This window comes from Arachis stenosperma, chromosome 7 (genome assembly GCF_014773155.1).
Source record: "Arachis stenosperma cultivar V10309 chromosome 7, arast.V10309.gnm1.PFL2, whole genome shotgun sequence".
NCBI classification, from domain to species: Eukaryota; Viridiplantae; Streptophyta; class Magnoliopsida; order Fabales; family Fabaceae; genus Arachis; species Arachis stenosperma.
In genome coordinates, this window is record NC_080383.1 from 2656749 (window position 1) to 2677938 (window position 21190).

The 21190-nt window shown below is 35.3% G+C and overlaps 2 protein-coding genes across 2 annotated transcripts; both read right to left on the minus strand.

Annotated features, from left to right (window-relative positions):
• Positions 1-96: 96 nt before the first annotated feature.
• Positions 97-4371, minus strand: LOC130941198 (uncharacterized). The gene is made up of 4 exons (XM_057869614.1): positions 4190-4371; positions 3136-4064; positions 1849-3081; positions 97-1748 (listed from the first exon to the last, which is right to left on the minus strand). Exons 1-4 carry the CDS (start codon positions 4369-4371, stop codon positions 97-99), a joined length of 3996 nt encoding a protein of 1331 aa, XP_057725597.1.
• A 9557-nt stretch (positions 4372-13928) lies between these two features.
• On the minus strand, positions 13929-16850 carry LOC130941199 (uncharacterized). Its single transcript, XM_057869616.1, has 11 exons — positions 16695-16850; positions 16306-16573; positions 16099-16195; positions 15844-15971; positions 15630-15714; positions 15406-15538; positions 14834-14991; positions 14623-14746; positions 14334-14516; positions 14193-14258; positions 13929-14126 (listed from the first exon to the last, which is right to left on the minus strand). The coding sequence occupies exons 1-11, from the start codon at positions 16848-16850 to the stop codon at positions 13929-13931; spliced, it is 1596 nt and encodes a 531-aa protein (XP_057725599.1).
• Between the last annotated feature and the right edge of the window lie 4340 nt (positions 16851-21190).

Genomic DNA, 21190 nt, shown 5'->3' on the forward strand with positions numbered 1-21190 from the left:
CACAACGTTGTTAATTTGAGCTCAAAATACTTAGAATACATCACTGGTTAATAAATTTGGAAAATGCTAAAGAGAATATATATTGCATTGACATCATCATGTAATATTTTGGAATACTTCTCTATACACAACATTTATTGTCGAGTTTGTCGACGATGATCTAGTATTCTGAATTAGCACTCGCAAGCCACTCTTTGACGTTACTCTCGATAATGCAACGTATAGTTGACCGTGCGTAAATACCGGTCTTGGTAAATACAATCCAACTGTGCTTAAGGTCTGTCCTTGAGATTTGTTAATGGTCATAGCGAATGAAACAATGATCGGGAACTGTCTCCGTTGGAATCTAAATGGCAAAGACTGGTTATTGGGAATCATATTCATCCGCGGTATCAGGACGACTTGGCCCATTTTGCCTCCTGTTAGCGTAATGCATTCAATTACATGGTTACCTAATCTCCTTACCTGTAATCTTGTTCCATTACATAATCCGTTTGACTGGTCAATGTTACGTAGTAGCATGACCGGAAGACCCACTTTCAGAGTCAACTCATGGGGCGGCAAACCAGAGCAATTAATTGCATTAAGGACATCTGGTGTAAGCGTATCCAATTCAGATTCCATGTTTCCTTCTTCGAGACACAAAGTATCTGAGCTTAAATAAGTTTTCGCATTGGCATCCACACGTTGCATTATAAATGAGTTTACATCGTTGACAACTTCTAGCGTTGGGGCCAAAATTGAACGATCTTTGAAGAATGATGTGTTGTTGATATTAACCAACAGGTCGGGATAAACAAAGTCAACCAATTGGTCAAAATCTTGAATTATAATTTCATCCGGAATTACCACAATAGACTCACCATCAGTGGAATCTCCAGCAATACCATCACCTATGTCTAGCAACCATGAAGCAAACTGAGAAACATCACTGAGTGACGTATAAGTTGCCCTAACAGTTAAACGCATGTTAATTGTTAGCCTTAATACGTTACAGTGTTCCCATAGGTAAGATGAGTTTATGGTAGCTTGGACAATATCTTGGCGAGATCCCATTGGAATTACAGGTAGAATTTGCCTGAAGTCACCACCTAAAACCACAACCTTTCCTCCAAATGGTAGTTCTGAATTATAGTAAGGCTCAAACCTAACAATGTCCCTTAGGCATCTGTCGAGAGCTTCATAGCACAGTTTATTCAACATTGGTGCCTCATCCCATATAATAAGTTTTGCTCTGCAAACCAGCTTAGACAATGAGGTGCCTTGCTTAATGCAACAAATCGAGTCCTCGTTCAAGTCCAAGGGTATCTTAAACCTTGAATGTGCAGTGCGTCCATTTGGAAGCAACAAAGAAGCAATACCGCTAGATGCCACATTCAGAACAATTTCCCCTTTGCTCCTTATAGCTGCTGAGAGAGTGTTGTAGAGAAATGTCTTACCGGTTCCACCATACCCATAGACGAAAAAAAAGCCACCTTGATTTTCATTTACTGCATTGATAATCACATCGAATGCTTTCCTTTGATCTACGTTCATGTTTGTTAAGTTCGTATCCAACTGATTGCGCAGACCATCGACGTCAAAGTTTAATTCATCCATGATTAACCGATCATCTAACCCTTCAATAGTGCCAAAGCTTGGAAAAGGCATCCCATCAAACTCTCTGAGTGATCTGCCATTAGCCTGTAGTTTTTCCTCTATCTTTGAAAGTGTCAGATTCATTATCTGATCTTCGGATAGTTGCAGTTCTATCAAGGATACACAACGACGCACATATTAATTAGACATAAATTACTTGAATTTAATATAAATTAGCACCACGAACAAAGATGTAACAATTCAACTTACCTATAGACTGTATGGATTTTCTCTGAAAATAAAGAATGTCTTCAGACAAAACATTGTAACATTGTTGCCACACATTTTCAGGCCTGCCCATATTGTTTGACAATAAGAGCACCACGAAAAGGTCACGGATGTAGTTTGCAGAAGCCCAATTACCTGCTTCTAAGATGGCATCAACAAATTCTTTGTCATCTTGCAGAAGGCCCAATGCGTAACATGCTTCCTTGAATGTGCTGTACACAACTCCTGCAACTGTACGTATGTCAACTAAACTTACACACCCCTTTTGAATGTTGAGCAAAAGTCTTAAGTAATAATCTTCACCACTTCCTCGTGGAACATGAGTAAGTCTGCCGATTGAGAATCCTTGTTTCCTTGGCATCCACAAAGAAATGTCTTCCTTCCAAACGAACTTATTTGGAAACTGGCTATATGTAAGAGTACGACCAAACGGAAACAACCTATTTGCAAGCATCCATGCTAGCATCTTTGTAGGCCTGCCATCAACCCTGTCAATGACGTCAACTATGTTTTCATAGTCTCTAAAAACCACCGGATGTTCGTCCGGCAAGTGAAAAGGTAATCTAATGACTGAAGGTTCTTTTTGTTGTATGTCGTATCCAAATATTCTCCAAACAGCTTCGCAGGCTGATATGTACCTGCAATCGTAATAATTCCTGATCTCATCAATAACCTTTTCAAGTTGCCCTTCTTCGTTGCTCTGATAGAAAGAAGCAGTGACACGATCATTTCCTTTGTGAACATACTTAAAAAGATATTTTATTGCCGATGTTTGACATGTATGCTCAACGTTGATGTGGCAACAGTACTTTAGCAACAACGATCGGTTGTACGGGACTATGTATGAGTTATCGAGAACTATGTTTTTCTTCATGATTGTTCTGCCATTGTCTCTTCTTCTATACTTGGGAAATCCTGCCTCATCAATTACAGTCCTTGATCTAAATTGTTTTGGAAAAAACTTAGAGCAACGACCGTTGGACATGCATGGGCTGGAATTGTTATGCCTGCCACATGGACCATGGACCATGAACTTCTCAACGGCTGCATATAGCTTAGGCCTGCTATGCTTGTCAGGGATCTCTGCTGATATATGCTTGTCTATATCGTCAGGTGTTTTTGGTTTAAATAGAGGATTCATGAACAACAGTATATGAGCGTGCGGTAAACCACGCTTCTGGAATTCAACTGTGCACACGTCTGCAAATAACGCGACTAATTAAAAAAATGAGGCGACATGTAACCAAACATAACATTATCTATACTTACAGCCAGATATTTTGCCAAAGAACTTTCCTTGCTTGAAGTCTGCAATCAATTGACTCAGCTTGATATTAAAAATCCTTGAAACTATGTCAGGCCGATCTTCTGCTTTGAATCCGGTATCTTTCAAAAGACGCTTAATCTCATCCCACTCAGGGTTGCATGTAATGGTGATAAAGTAACTTGGGTAACCCGCATACTTGCAAATTGCAAAGGCATCTTTACAGTTATTAAACATGTATCTAGGTCCTCCAGTGAAGCTGCTAGGAAGGATTATCCTCTGCCCAGTTGACACAGCATTCGCCTCTCCCCGAACCAAAGACTCATGTAGTGCATTATACTTGTCAACCCTTAGCATTGGTTGATTGTGCCTAATAAAGCTAAGTCGTTCTGCCTCGATCATAGTATATGCATCAACTGAAAATTGCTGAAATAATCTCCTTGATTGTAAAAGTATTGGTGATTCATTGCATCGCATTTGTATTCGGTATGAAAAAAACTCCCTCATGCTGATAGTCTTCCGTTTCTTATTAGCATCAAGTCCATAACGAACGGATGTTTGGATGCCAACCCTAAAACCATCTTCTCCGTAAGGGAATAATAAAGGATATTGAAGAGCCAAGTACAACGGATGTAGAACATCAATCCTTTGCAACTTGTTTGACATGAATTGTACTATAATATCCCTCTCAAGAATTGAGTCGTCAATGTCCCCTACAACTAAAATTGCAACCTCAGACACAGTTGGTAAGTTATATACTCTTCCATCCTTATCCCGCTTTCTGATTAGCTTCAATTTGATTTTTGGGTTTGAACCCTCTGCAAATCTATCTCTGGCAAACCGAAAGGTCTTTGCAAGAGGATTGTGCACATCTAACATCTCTTTAAGATCAGTCACAATCTGATAGTCAACAATATTTGATGCTTCCATAGAGCTGAAATTAGAACAAAGATGTTGTACAATGTGTTAGACTCAAAGATGAACAATTACAGTGCATTTTAAGTTGTGTGGATAATAAATTATTTTAGATCTAGATTTACAACAATAAATAGGAATTACCTCACGGCTGTTACCCGATTTTGCACTTCATTCTCAGTGTCATATATATACAGTTGAGCAAACCTTGGCCTATTATTGTCAGAAGGAATTAAGCTTCCAATGGAATGGTAGTTTTGACCACTCAAAGAAAAAGTTGGTGGTGCTGACCCGTTATTGATAGCATGATTGACTTTTCCAGCCATTGATGTAAATGAAAACATCGAGTTAAATTTTCTTATATTTTTTTGGAAGTACCTTGCTCTGTCGTTATTCATACTATGTAGGTCCTGCAGTGTTTGTGGTACCATTTTTAGTATTGGAAGTTCTACTTTACCATCCATGCAACATAGTCCAAATTTCGGTATAGTATTTCTCCTACTTTTTGATAGTTTCTCGTCTTCCCACATTGATGCATTGCAGTACAAACAACGGTGCACTGGATCACCTGCATCCCAAGCATCTGAAATTTGAAATGGCATGTCACATGATGATGAATTCCACATCTGAGTATCATGTTTCAATATAAGTGAATTGTACGCTAATAATATCTGCATGAATAGTAACTATATCGTCAAACCTTCCTCGTGAAAAGCTGCCACATTGTGCACCAACTGTTGATGGTCTCGATCTGTTGAAAAAAATTTTCAATGGGACAAAATATATGAAAATACATTTTGTTGAACATTGATATATTTATATTATAGGAACCACAAAAATATTTATAATTTGAAACTAAAATATCTATAATTATTTATTCATTTAGCTTAGTAAGGGTATCTTGTGGCCACCATGCTAACCTTTTGTTGACGGAATATAAAGGTAAAATACAATTTAAAGGACTTATCAGTTAGAGGTCCTACCTTGATCCTCTGTCATTAAATAATTAGTATTTTGGGTACAATCTATTATAGCTGATGCCTCAGGGACTACATAAGGAAGGTGTGTCTTCTGTGATAGTGATACAGTTTGAACATTCCCTGCAAGTTTAATACTTAATTATTATGATCCATCCGCTGTTTGGTACATGATCCCTATGGTAGAAAATTCTAAAGGAAAGAGCACGTTGCGAAAAGGGTAACCGTGAATATGATGATGGAGTTTGGTGGAGCGCTTGTAGGTATGCTTTGCATTAGATTTTTCACATACATGCCTCCTTACATGGTTGGTTGCATTTTGACTTGCGCTGATGCAAATATAGAAACGGGAATGCAATAGAAATGTTTCATTAGTGCCATAACGAATTTCAAATAACCTATAAGTAATGCATATACCTCAGATAATAAAGAAAACTGAGTCATTGTGCCCACCATTGGATCCAGTTATTAGTCCCAATGTCAACTTCAATGGGTGGTCTATTGTTGGTATTATAGCTCTTGGGAAGATTTTCCATACAACCGTTTGAGCGATCGGGATATATTTCCTGAATCGTTCCAACGCTGGAATCATAAGCTTGGTGGCTACTTTGGTGAACTGCAAAGTAAATGGTCAGAATTTTATTCTCACAGAACACTTGATGGACCAAATTTGCTCGTTGAACCAATTAAACAGGCTACGAAAGTGCGTAATACCGTTAGATATGTCTGCAAGAGGAGTACGCCTCGGGTGGGAAAAGGTGGGGTAGTTTTTTTCTATGGATGCAGTAATGTCATTTCTAGTCCCATGCAGTTGAGAATGATCAACCAAATTTGTTAATGAGGATAGATCGATTGACGTGTCCGATTGCCGTGATGAAGACGATTCGCGCATAAGCACGGCTGAGTTTCTCTTAAGGGGAAGTATTGGTGTCCTGCTTGAACCTAAAACATTTAAATCACACGTTGGAAACAATAAAAATGAGAACCTTAATAAACATAGTTCAGGAATCAATTTAGCCTAACTATAGAGAAGCAAGATACAAACCCGTCGTTGAATCTTGTTCAAGTGAATGTTGTTGTCTTTGTCTTCTCTGGTCGTGCAATATTAAGCTCCTCCTTAACCTGGCTAATTTGGGACTCAGCATATTTTCATTATAATCCATCGTACACTAAAGCACGAAATATATGTAAATCTTTGAATAAAAGACTCAAGGTTTGAACGACGACAATGTTTAGTACATATAGTTTCAAGCAAACCAAAATTAAATGTGTGGAAGAATAGCAAGGTCGATGTGAAGCCACATGCTTGGAATAAATAAAGAATGGCACAGATTAAGAAGGAGTTAAATGAGTAAGAAATCTAGGTGGAAATCTAGAGTGCATCATGTAAAGTTGATACTGTAACTTAACAGAAGGTCAATTTGCATGGGTTGATCATCTTATCATCTTCTATATTTCTATTTCTATGCTATTTTGAAAATCCATGTACAATGCTACATGTTGAATATATATATATATATATATATATATATATATATATATATATATATATATATATATGTGTGTGTGTGTGTGTGTGTGTGTGTATGATTATGTATAGCGTGACTCATATAGGCTTTTCTTTATATTTATATTCATATATGCAGACATATGTTGAGATATCTATGTTATCAATTTCCTTATATTGATCAAAAAATCTATAATTGTAGCATGGTTTTTAATCCCTTTTTATGGGTCACGGTCTTTGTTATTGGGCTTATGCCTGTGGCAGGCTCATATTAAAAATGAGTATGTTGACCTATCATGTGATTCTATAATATGATTACAATTCTTATTGCTTAAAAAAAAAAGGAACGAAAATTTGATGAACACAAAATTACATTCTTGGGTTGAATTCTAACAAAGAAAGAAAAAAAAATTGTAGTATTTGGATTATAATAAACCTTAAATTGATAAGTACTTTATTAAAAAAATTGAAATGACATTTAAATGTTTTTAATTAATTCTATAGGTTATTTAAATTACAATCTTTCCAGTTTAATATGTCTATAGTTTAAATTTTCTATTTCATATACTTATTATCACTTAAAGCTGGAGCATTTTTTTTATTTATTGTAATTATTGTTATTATTCTTATTATTCTAATTATTATTATTATTCATAATAATTTATAAAAAATTTAAAAAGCAATACTCGCGTGAATTATAAATGACAAATGGTAGGAACTTGTCATGAGTTAATGTGCACTTTAACACATGTAATGTCATTTATTGAATTTATTACAATTCTTAATGCTACAATAAAAGTACAAAAATTTGTTAAAGACAAAATTACATTTTTGGATTGAATTCTATGGAAAAAAAATGGTAACATCTGAATTCTAACAAATCATAAATTGATAATCAGATTATTCAAATTACATTTAAAAGGGTTTAATGAATTTTATAGCCTATTAAAATTAGAATCTTTACATTTACTTATTATTATTATTAGTATTATTATTATTATTATTATTATTATTTAAAAATTTAAAAATAATGTAAAAACCAATGCTCGCTTGAATCGTAAATGATAAATGCTATGATCTTGTTATGAGTTAATGTGCACTTAGCACATGTAGTGTCATCTATTGAATTTATATTATATACATCATATGCAATGCATGTGCTTGTCTTTTTTGTATCATGATAAATGATGTAATGCATCATCAAGAGAAGTAAATACAAAGAACAAATATTAGAAACAGAAACGATTGATGCAATTAGCGTTTTCAAGCTAAAAATATTGCTTGTTCCTTTACATTGAAAGGCACATAAACTTGATACATAATAACTACATCACATGGAGCCAGAACATGATCATGAAAAGTAACTACATGAACCACTTCATAGTTCTCATTTCACCTAATTGTTGACTGTTGATAGTGTGCCGGTCCAACTATATGAGAACATCTATCAATAATGGTTCAAAGAGTGACTCAACCCAAAAGGAAATCATAGGTGATATAGGTATAAGACCAAAAGGGGTAATAACTAACCAAAACTAATGTGGTACCTACTGCATCAACATTTCCAGATTTCAACATACATGAAAGATTCATTCAAGGGACATGCAGTAAATCTCAGAACACTGCCAATCCTTAATAAGTTATTCCTTACGAAACCTCTCCACCCTGTATTAAGATCCACTTGGATGAACACAGGTGTCATCTTCCAGCGGAGTCCCATGTGGTATTGAAACCCGCCGTGCTGGAGTAAACAAACATGATAAAATCTAGATGGAAAGGCATGCATTGCAAAATTAGTAGGAACATTCTGCACAAACAAAAAGCCAAATGTTAGCATAGCTATGTCAAATAATATAATCATCTAGAACTTGAGTGATTTTATATATTTAATCTGTGTATAATGTAATTACCAGGTAGGAGCACTGTATGTCCTGCTTGGTTAACTCGCGTACAAAAGAATAATAAGGTGCGTTGATGCTGAAGTTGTTTGGAAAGTATAAGCCGAATGGTCCAGTATTGAAGCCAGGAAAATCAAAAGGACATCCATGGCAATCCACTAACTGTCCAACTGGATCAGATGGCATGAATTCATGAAATTTAGCGGGCACGGTTGTGAGAGCTCTGCTCAGATCAGTGGGTTTGTCAATGTGGTGATCGAGATGGTTGTTATTTCCCATACTTGGTTCCTGCATATTGACGTCCTCTTCATCAACGGGTGGGACAACATTCAGATCAATATCTAAATGCTTTGCAATTAGCTTGTATTTTGGAATCTCTAAAGCAACATCATGAGCTTTAGTATTGCTTGTCCTTTTAAAGAAAGTTTTTCCTTTAACAGGCACTGCATGCTCACCGTAACGGTCCTTGTTGTTCGTCTGCCTGTTGGTGACTTTAGCAGAGTTCTTCTTCTTCTTCTTGTTTACTTTGTACGATCCATAGTGGAATCGCTCAATCTCATCAAATAAAGGGTCAGTTTGAATAACCTGTTTGCCCTTATGTGAGAAATTGTCATCTAAACGACCCTTCATATAGTGGTACAGAATTGGGAGGCTTGCCATCTTATCATCCCTAACCTTAATAACATAAAAGATGTCCCTGAAAAGGTAGCGGAGCTTGATGGTTCCCCCTTGTTTGAGGCCATAAAGTTAGACCAAGAAGTTTAAGCCTTCCATAATATAGGCAGTGTTGTATCCCTTAGCTATCCTGAGGGTAATTTCGTTCCGATTGGTGTCTACAACTCGCAGCTTGTCGTCCAAGAAATGGTTGTATTTTCTATAGAATAGGCTAGGGATAGAATGCATTTTCTACGGCAAATGAACATAGATGAAGATTGATTAATAAAAAATGGAAAAGAATGGCACGATGTATGGCATTAGTGTCAGCAGCTAAGTCTCAGGCAAGTTTTAAAAAATAATAGATGCATTGGAGACATAAAAAAATTTCAACAATAATAGATGCATTTCATACCGCAAAAGGATCAACTGTGAGGTAAAAGACACGACATTCTTCATCAATGTCAGAGGCTTTGTGATCGTTGCTCATTGTAAGAACTAAAAAGAACTTTCTTCAGTAATGAATCGAACCTAGAGAAGTAAATGAGGTACTTTCATACATGTGTTTTGGGAGAGTTAAAGTAGTATATAGAAGGAGTAAAAATACCTTGCTTCATACTGAATAGCATCTCTGTGAATTAATAGAGAGACCCCACCGTAATATAGAATGCAACAGGAATGAGAAAAAGGTGTATTGAGTGCAATGTATATTTAGTTATCCTTACGTATGTATGTAGTTATTATACTTTTTATAAGTGATTTACAGATGATGAGAGATATTTCAACTTAGGTAATCTGGAAAAGTTCTTTCTACTTATTTTATATGCTAATTAAGTAATTAAGTAATAAGTAATAAGGGAATTTAGGTTGTTTAAAAACTCATTATAGGGACATGTGGCCAAAATAGGGATAGATAGTTTTAGATATCATCATTAGTCTACTCTGTTGATAAGTTGTCACTACTCAAACTGTGAAGTATGGGCAACTCTATAAAAGTCAACTTGGAATTTGTGCCAGAATGACCATCCCTAAGGCCTTGGTAATGACTCAATCCTAATTTAGCGGTTCAGTGTTCAAGCTGCGTCTGAACATGATCTTATAAAGGATTGATTTTGTAAATGAAGTGTGTTACTGTGGTTACGAAACTGATGTTACAGCAGGTGATGGGTGTAGTCGAAGACAAATCGTGACAACTGGTTGACAACCTGCTAAGAGGTATCAAGCGGCGGGTTCTGAATTATAATAAAAATAATGGATTATGATAGAGTAAAGGCTTGCATACTCTCATTGGTTTCATGGTTTGAGTAAATACATTGTATCAGAATAACTATGATGGGAATGAATAGAGCCCCACGAAGCCACTTAATCAATCTTGTGTTACGATTAGGTTCATAGACTACAATGCCATTATTAATTAACATTTTGCCACACAATTATTTTAAGCAGATTATCTATTATGTACTATACTTTTGGGTTCAAATTTTTTCAATGGGTTTGATCTCATATAGTAATTGGGAGGACCCACACGGTGTATGTAGAGAAGTATATTTTAATATATATGAATCATTGGTTAACTACCCTGCATATGAATGGATTTCCTCTTGGGCTATAAGTTATTAACTTTTGGAATTATATATTGAAAAGTAACACTCCTTGCAAGGGCATGTGATAATTCCTTATGCAATTGTGACCACAGCATTTAATTAAAAGAACTTAAGCCGTTGATCCATTGTAATGATTCACTATTATTATTATAAGGAGAATCAAACAAAGGATCCTGTTTTTATTTCTCATCCGCATGATAAGCATAACAACGTTAAGTTGCAGTCTTCGAATATGGAAGCAAATATAAAATTTAGACTGTTTATAGTGCGAAACACTGTCGACGCATTTGCATATTTGTTCCATAATAGGTGTGAATTGTCACAGATTGAGCCAGATTGGTATTTTTTGTATACAAAGTTGTTATTTATGCAGCAAAACATTCATTCCATAGATCAGCAACATTGAATTAGTTAGCCTTTAAGGAAAAGCCGACACTTATGTTGGAACAATGAAGTAAATAAAGTTCAACATGACTTAGATATTAGATTAGATGGAATTCAACACGGGTGCATAACCAAGAACATGAACCAAAAAAAACTTGCATTCTAATGAAACAAAGTACTGAAATCACAGCTTAGCTATAACATTGGCCCTGGAATTAAATATAAATGACAAAATTAAAGCTAACTGAAATAGATGACTACTCACTGGTTGAAACCCAAACTAATGTTACCATTTTTCACATCTTACCATTTTTCACATCTTAAGGATCTTTACATGCATCGTCGTCTCGTCATTTGTAAAAACGGAAAACTGCAAAACAGTACCGGATTTCAACCCATTGTATTTAGCAAATAGCTTCCAACCACGCGTAAGATACAACCCAGCTTTCTTTTTTTTGCTCCACCTCAACCCCATGCGGTAGCAAGAGCCATTGTCCATAATCACCTTGACATGGTTGTGTCTGCTAGGAAATGCACTCTCAGCAAATCTAAGGGGAATGATCTTGCAATTGAGGACCACGGAAAATGAAAAAAAATAAACAACTTGTTAGAAATTGTTGGATGAGGTATAGCAATGCACAAAAGTAAAAAAGTTTAGGATGATTACCACGGAACTATTGTTAACTTGGTTGGAAGTGAGAAGCTTGAGGAAACGATAGACATGAGGTCCTTGAATGTTTGAGTCGGGGCCAGCAGTGGTTAACGGTGTAGTGGATTGGTTCGGTTCAGCTTTTTTGGGGACGTGAGTTTGTACTTTAGTAATGGAACAAACATGATTGATGGTACCATTGCAGTATGGGGATGCCTGTGGGGAAACTTGGGTTGGATCCAGGCCAAATTTGTTGCATTTGTTAGGCATGGTATGTGACGCGCTCGCAGCGGAGCGGTCCAGGTCTTTCTGAAGAAAAGTCTTAGACAGCGGAGAAGCACTAAGGATACCATCCTGTCCCTGGAAGCCTGTGAGCTGAAGATCTTTCTTATAGGCAGTTCTCACCTCGGAGGTGTTCCCGTTAGAAGCAGGGGAAGGTATTGTGGCAATGGGATTATGTAGAGTTTGTTGTACAAAGCTATTTTGCAAATTAACTTCTAGAACTGGCATATCTGCATAGTTCGAGCGAACCAAATCTGAAGGAGTCGAAACTCGTGGCATTTGTTGGGCAGAAAGGGGATTCGCTGGTGGTTTGTTTTTGTGCAAAACATTAGAAGTTGGATATGAGAAATCTCTCTGCATCATGAAGCTGTCCTTCACCTTCATAACAACAAATATGTCCTCCCCAACGTACAGTAACTTCATCCAGCCACCATGGCTGAGTCCATAACATGTGACCAAATTATGAAATCCATGGAGTATGTAGCCCGTAGAAAACCCTCTGCTCAATGATAGCTCAATTTGATTGTCATTCATGTCTATTACAATCATCCTATCTCGAAGAAGTTCCCTATACTTCCTATAAAATAGGGAGGGTAACTCATGTGTAACCTGAAAATATAGATTAACATAATCATAAGTATCTTGTTTTTCAAAAAACGAAGAGAAAATATATATGAATATTTTGGAAACTATTTATGGCTCAAGGGGTGAATAAATAAGACTTACAGCTTGGGGATCAACATGAAGATAAAATATACGATCCTCATCAAAGTCCGCAGGAATGAGCCTACTCTCCTCCATGGTTTGTAATAGTGGAGGTAGAAATATGTATGGAAGTGTTGTGATAGCTTATGACTATTTTATTGGCGCTTACAAAGTAACCAGCAATGTCTGTCCAGGCTTAAAAAATGCAGGTCTGATGTTTGAATAGGATAGTTGTAAATATATATTAACTTTCCAAAGAAGAAGACAGGTACATGAAGCCAGTTTACATATTTTATCTTGGAATAGTGTGAACAGATGTACATAAAGTACCGCTTATAGGAATGAGAGATCATGCACAAAGGACAGCTGTGCTCTGATGGGGGAAGAAATATTCAATAGGGATATAGGGAAGTAATGATTTCAAAAAAATCAAATAATCAAATAAATCAAATAAAGGAGGTGCCACACATCATGCCCTGAAGCCAGTAGCAAGAAAAGTAAATATGTGTAATCTTAGTAAACAATAAATGATAGCTTTTATATTGATTTAGAAATTAAAAATTTGAAAACGAAAAAATGTATATATGGGTATATAAGAGCTCATATCCTGTCCTTAGGTCTCCTGTCTAGAGTGCTAGTTCATTTGTTGACACGCATAAAGTTTGTCTCATATAGATGCTATATTAACTGTTACGCTAATTGGTATAAAGGGATAAACTATACAATTCTAAAGACAACCGCATAAGGAATGTATATTATAAAATGATAAAAAAGGTAACATCTTTATTAATGGATCTGAAAATGATTAGAAAATGCTTGGGCACATCTTCCAGGCAGTGAATCATTATCCAGATTATCTATCATAAGTATTAAGTTAGATACTAATTTCAATTTAGATAGTAGGATGCAATTATTAAACAAACACACTACGATTGGATTAAAGGAACCAAACATAAGAAGCAAGCACATATCATAGATATTGCTTTTGCTCGACATACATAATAAGCATTACATGCACACAATGACTCGCATGGTTTGGTAGCATTAGACCATGCGTTATTGGATGACATAGCCATAGGGAAAAAAAAAACCAACATCATCACTTCACTAAAGGACACAACACGAAACCATGATTATACGCAACATTGATACTGGGAAATATAGTATGGTACTTGAGCTTGATCATTCGTCCAACATATATTTTGCTTGAGAATCTATCCAGACTAATCTTGGTAGACTCTATCAACTCCGGGAATGCCATCTTCGAGCTTTCTACACTTCGATGATGATCCATTAGCAGAGTCTGGATAAAGATCAATGAGTCGCTTAGAGCATCCACCACTAATAATGTTTCTCTTGGGGGTTGAGAAAGCATCGTTAGAGTTGTCCACCAACGACTCAACAGAAGGAGAACCCGTGCCCTGCATTTTTAACTAAATATCACTACTTAATGCTCAACTTAACGATTTTCAGCGTTTGATAGTTACCTTTGGCGTGTCGGTGGAAGCAGTTTGCATGTTCAACAGTTCTGAGTGTTCCAGTGCAAGGTTTTGCTGCACCAAGTCAGACGTATAAATAGGAATATCACAAAGGTTTACCATAATCAAATAAGTCATCAAATAAGTCACCTGGTATATATCATGCTTTCCTAAAAATTTTGTTATAAGCGATATCTCATCAGTCATCTTCATCACAATGACCTTGCAAGGCTGGAAAGAATTTAGATCTTCCATCTTGACAGAAACCTTGAAAAGGAATTTCTTACCCCTAAAGGAATTGAGCTCTATTGGGTATTCCTCATTTACTCCACCCTGATTTTGGTTTATAGGTTAATTAAATAATTGTGTAACAATATTTGTAAAAGGAATAACATGTCTTTACATATACATAACTCTGTATGCATATTTTAAACATTACCCTAGTTAGTTGTGCAAGCCTGAGGTCAGAGGCAGAGATTCCAAGATATTTGGCCGCTTCCTTGTCATAAAGCAGGAATGAAGCCGTATCGGTATCATCAGCAACCTTTATATTAATGCTATACCTACAAAGGATAAGGCGTTACCAAAGATACATGGACACTGCATGAAGTTGCTGAATAAGAGCTTGAACAAAGGGTTGACTTGTATACCTGGGTGTGTGAGTCGTTGGATAGGTGGCACACTTGGCACAATAGTAGGAATCCTCAGCCTCCTTTAGTGAATGAAAGCAATGTTTACAACTTTTGTACCACCACCCGTTCTTGGGGTCAATTGCAATAACAGTTCCAATTGTCACGAAGCTACCATTCTTAAGAATAAACAACATTCAAACTCATCGCATAGTTGGATTCGCAAAATAAATAGCGTAGTAGTTTATCAGGAGAAATTTGTTACGTTATTGTGGTTTTGTTTTTCTTTCTCAGGCAAGTTTTTCAGTGAAACTTTTACTCTTATCACATAAACTTAAATCATGAAATTATACGATGCAGTTAGATATTATTTTGAGTCGAAACAGTATTGACAAAATAATTAATTAATGAAGTCTTAATTATGAAAGTTTGTGAATTAATATTTTATTTTAAATAAGTGAAGACCTCATCCATTTTAGATATACTTCCCGTTATAATAAATTTAAGTTTTACCAAATTGAAGGAGCAAATAGTAGATTATATTTTGAAGTAAAGAGATTACGTTGCTCAGTCAATAAAACTTGATCACAGACCTCAATGGATGCCTTGAGTTCAGAAATGGGTTTGTAAATGGAGACATTGATGAGATCATCCTCCATAGAGTACGCTGGCTCCACAGCAATTTGGGATAGTTGGTTTGCACGTGGAACCCCCGCCATGAGGACGCTTAAATTTTTGACATTGTACATGAATTTTATTAATCTGTTCTACTGTATGAGTGTCAATTTGATACAGACGACACGGTTAGATTTATTACCTCTTGCGAAAATCCTTAACCTCTTGGAAGTCCGCATTGATGTAGAGAATTGAATTATGATTGGTATTTGATATGCCCATTGCACCTGTGTCAATTAAGGTATATAGAAATAACTACACAATGACGGAATCAAAGCATGCTCATTGTCTAGCTTCGAAAGCAATTACATGAAGTGCAAATGTGGTACACTAATAAGAGCCATATAATTGCAAACCTTTAAAGAGGTTGAACTTAGCGAACTGTACAATGATGATGTACTCTGATGTTGGCTGCTGTTCAATGTGCTTGACCAACATAGTTGCAAAATCCTCCCAAAGTGTACACCTAATCTTGCCTTTTCCCCTGTTATAAAAGTACGACGGGAAGAAACGTAAAACACACATGAATAAAACAACTCCACGTGAGATGCACTTAGTGCGTGGGTAATGATGTGAGTAACAATTTTACTAAGAAAATATATAACACTAACTGCATGTCATCGAGCTCGAGAACAATGTAGCTGCACTTCTTGCCATTCTTAGTAAATTCAATTATGTCACCCTTGCCAGTAAGTAGACCAATAACATCTGAAACAAAATAATATATAACGGCTAATCACTAATTAATAGACATTAATGAATATATGTTTTATGTTTGATTAAGCTAATTGGAAGGTTAGGAATGATTTTCGTCATACCTATAAGATGCGACTGAGCATTTGTGTGGTTCAGTATTAGATCGTTAGGAACAAAACGAAACACATTCTCCGGAAAGGATGGATCATGGACCATCTGAAGTTGAGTATCCCTCTTGAAGTATATCCTACATGCATGGTTAGCGGCCTTGTATTTCTGGTCATTCAAGGAAGTTGAGAAGTTACAAACGATATAGATTTTTCCCTCCGATAACTCATCTTCAAAGAGCCTCCTCTGAGCATTCCTAATAGTGCACTGGATTCGATCGCCCTGAAAACAAAGCTTGGTATTAAATTGGTATCAAACTCGTACATGAAAAAAAATGATATGCCTAACAAACTGATCAGTAAAGTTTGTTAAATCAAGTGCTAGGTTGTAGTTGTTAGCTCACCATGTGATCCATGACCACCAACTCTAAAGTTGGCTTCACGTATTTTTGCTCAGCAGGAGACAATGACCATATTTTCACGACTCTCACTTTAATCCTCAATATTAAGTGGTCTGAAGATGCCTCAATATCCTTGAGGTTGTTGTACGTGCTTGCCATTTGTAATCAATATATGTGGAGCTGTAAAGAGTTTTTACTTGAAGTCTCACTGGAGCGATGCTGGAGTATTCATATGGGTGATGAATTTATAGTAACACGTAGCCCATGGTGGTGGTGGGAGGTGCCTGATGTTGTACATGCTAGTGACATGGTCATTGGTCATGTACACGCAAAGTAGCAATCTTGTAGAAAGTAACTACATTCACCACAGTACATGAGGCCATGAACAACAGTACAATCTCCTCAATTACATTTTCAGAACACCATTCTGATAGCCCAAAACATATTGGAGACATGACATGGTTCAGACTTACCACATTATAAAAAGTGTTATTAACTATTAATTTAAAAAATTATGAACATAAAATCAATAGTTGCAGTAAGATATATACCTGATCATCATTTCTATAAACAAATAAACAAATATACTAAATACATAGCATGTATATTGTATATATTGTATATACAGTATATATAACTAATCTAATGTAAATCTAAATCTATATCTATATCTAATATCTAAAGCTACATAATTTCTGTTGTTGCAGTAAATTAACTCATTTGTAATTATAGACATAATTATTAGAATTTTAATTATTATTATAACTGTATTTTTTTTTGTAATATTGTACATTATATATAATTGAGCTAAGCTAATCTAAATCTATACAATATCCGTAGTTACAGTCAAGTATTTATATTGTAATTATACATATAGTAATATCGTATAATATAATATAGGTTTAATTATTCTATTGGTCTTTATAGTTTCGTAAAATTTTTATGTTAGCTTTCTGTACTTTTGTTTTCTTTTAATTGAGTCTTTGTACCAATTTTTTTTTAATTGGGTGTCAACAATTTTTTTTATTTATGTCCCTCACCAATTTATTTTAACTTGAATCACTATAAATTTAAGCCAATGACTACCAAGACAGACTTAGATGGGAAAAAAAATTGGTGTAAAAACATAATTAAAAAAAAAAGTATAAAGACCTAATTAAAAATTTTACAAAATTATATAGACCAATAAAATAATTAAATCTATAATATGTAATATATAATATAATAATTAAAATATTAATTATTATTATCTTTAGTAGTTATCCGTTAATAATATAGTAATAGTAGCTACATACCTCTACATCTATGTACATTTACATGTACATGTATATAATAATTTAATAATTTAATAATTTAATCTACATAACATGATAGCAGTATTGGCGGTGATCGAACCGCATCACTACTTCCATAATAATAATAATAATAATAATAATAATAATAATAATAATAACAATAAATCAACAATGACAAAAATAGTACAGAAAATATAGCAGAGCATTCACAATCCAAATTTGCCTACCATCAATTAATAAAAAATAACCAAAAGAAAATTCAATAAGAACACAAAACATGTGATACTCATTGAAGAATTTGTGAACAGAGTATAAAAAAACCAAGAAAAATTGAGCACCTGTGTAACGGAGAAATACGGGGAAAGCATAAAACTGAATGGGGTTAAACGCACATACGATGGGCACCAAAACGGCGGTGGTGGTCATGAAGGCTATCTAGGGCTTTGATTCCATTCGGAAGGGAAAAAGAGAAAGGGGCTAGGGGAACATGGGACTAACGAATGTGATTGCTTTTTGGTTTTTTCTTATACAAACATAAAACGATGGCGTTGCTTTCAAACCGGCCCAGTCCAGTTCTCGATTATAATATATTAATATAATAATAATTGTTGTAGATCGGCCCGTGTCTCAATTGGCTTCAAACATAAACTAATGATAAGTCGAACCAGAAACATTCTAATTCATTTAAGTTACAGATAGATGGAACTTAGTACAACTAAAGACATTAATACCATATTACACATGGTTGAGACACTCCAATACTGCATCATACTCTAGAGGCATTGCTAAAATAAAAACCATTACCAAATAAACATCTTAGATACGTAATATAGAAACAATTATAGTAGTTTCATCATTAATAGGGACGCAGAAACGAACTACACTTCCACATTTTAGGCCATGGTCGACTGAAAATTTTCTCCAACCCCTGGTAAGAAAGGCTTCTGATGACCTGAGGCTCCTCCATCGAAGCTTCATGATGATCGGTGGCTTGTGTAACTCTCTAACGCGAACGAAATCAGGCCTCGAAGGAAACGCAAGCGAAGAGAAAGCAGACGGAAGTAGCTACCAAATGAAAGTGGCATAAAATGGTGGGCTATTAGATACTTAGATGCAAGGAAATTAACTTCATTCAATATGAAGAATGATAATATTTATGAATTGCAGAGACATACCATAGAATAGTGTTTTGACTGGTACTCAGATATCACCCTCACAACCGAATAAAAGTCTTGCATGATTGGAGAATGCGGTGGGGAAAGCCCAATGTTAGGACTCGGGGGTGGAGGGCTCTGACCATTTGGAAACCCTGCATTCTCAGTTGAAACAACCTCAGTACTAATGTTACAATTATCACCTGTTTCCTCGGCCACAACAGAGTTTTTTTTTTTTTGTCTGTGGGACATCTAAAAAAGGAGACGCCCGGAATGGAGAAAGTGAAATTATTGGTTCTATTGGATCCAGTTGGTCGTGTTGATCCTCATTATTGACACTGGGTTCCAGCTGATTAAAGTAAGGTTCAAGACCATAAAATGTGGGAGGGTCAATGCAGGCCAACAGATTGAACACAGATTCTGGGAGATGTTGGAGTTGGTCAGTGGCATCATCCCAGTTGGAATTATTCACAGCTTCATCAGGTTGTTGATACACTATTTTTGAAACTTGGACAGGTTCAGTAGTTTCAAGCGGCGGAGTTGCATTAGACTCATCTTCAGATAGTTCTATGATTCCTGGAAGAGGTATTGATGGTTTGATGTCCACACCCAGCTTTAACGGTGGGTAGCACAGATCTTTGGTCCGCATGTTGTGATCCTTGACTTCAACAATGAGAAATCTGTCTCGGCCAACGTAATAGACACTCAACCAACCTCCATCTTTGAGGCCATAAATCGCAGCAAGGTTATTGTAGCCGATAATAATTATAGCAGTTCGATGGCACTTCTCAATGACCACATCAACTTCATTGCCAACAGAATCATAAAATGTCATCAACTTTGGTAGTGCATCTTTAAATCTCCTATAGAATGTCGAAGGAATTTCACCCATCTCCTTCAAAGTAGAAGGTATCAAGCATTAAATGTATGATATAATATAACGCTAATCAAATTAAGGTTGATACAAAAAATGAATATTTTGTATATTCAGTGAGTTAGCTACATACTAAATCGGGGTTGACCTCCATATAGAAGTATCTTCCTTGATAGTAAGAGTTAAGGCTATCCATGTTGCCTGAAACTCAAAATATGGCATGGTCAACAAATTAAATTTGCATAATTGATTGGTTGTCACAACAATAAAAGAAGAGTTTATGAATTAAAAAAAACAATGAATATAAATTTTCTCAAAAGAATATAAGAAATCTCCGAGAAAAAAAGTTATGTTATCATCAATGTTAATAATTACCTGAAGAAGGAAGACCGAAGAAGAAAACCTTATTGAAAGCCCTTAATCCAGAAACAAAGCCCTCTCGAGTCATATTTTAGAAGTGATGTCTGATCTCTATTATGTTGTATATGTAGCTACTTATAGCTTCTTTTGAGATATGGTTCGATGCTATATATATCATGATGAATTGTACTGATGCTGATGCTACAATGAAAAGTTACATGGCCATGCTTTATATAAATGAATAGTAACTAATATTATTAATTAATGACGCCGTATCATAAAGCACTGCTAACTTGTTATTTTTATTATTCTTTTTACATAATTCTCATTGCACACACCGGCATAAAAGGAACTTTTAATTAGAAGCTTGAAAAGCCTAATTACCTACTAACTCTGCATGAAGCCTAATGTTTTTATTATTATTATATTATTATTATTATGACTATCATATCATACCATATAATCATATAATATATGTAACAAATTTCCTATTACCTATAATATTATATAATATAGTATCTAATCTAATTCTAATTCCACTTTATTATATCTATTATATAAAGTATACCGGATATTTAAAAAAGAAATAAAATAAATATATAGATTTTATCATCATATAACATCATATATTATCATATCATATATCATATCATATCATATATCATATATCATATACTATAATATGATAAAGACTCACGTAATATATGATGCAGACTCAGATTTTTGAACTTGAAATGACCACACGTAAATTATAATGGGTATGTCAGAACATTGTTTGTCTCGATGTATATATGTGATAGCAAGTCAGACAATATA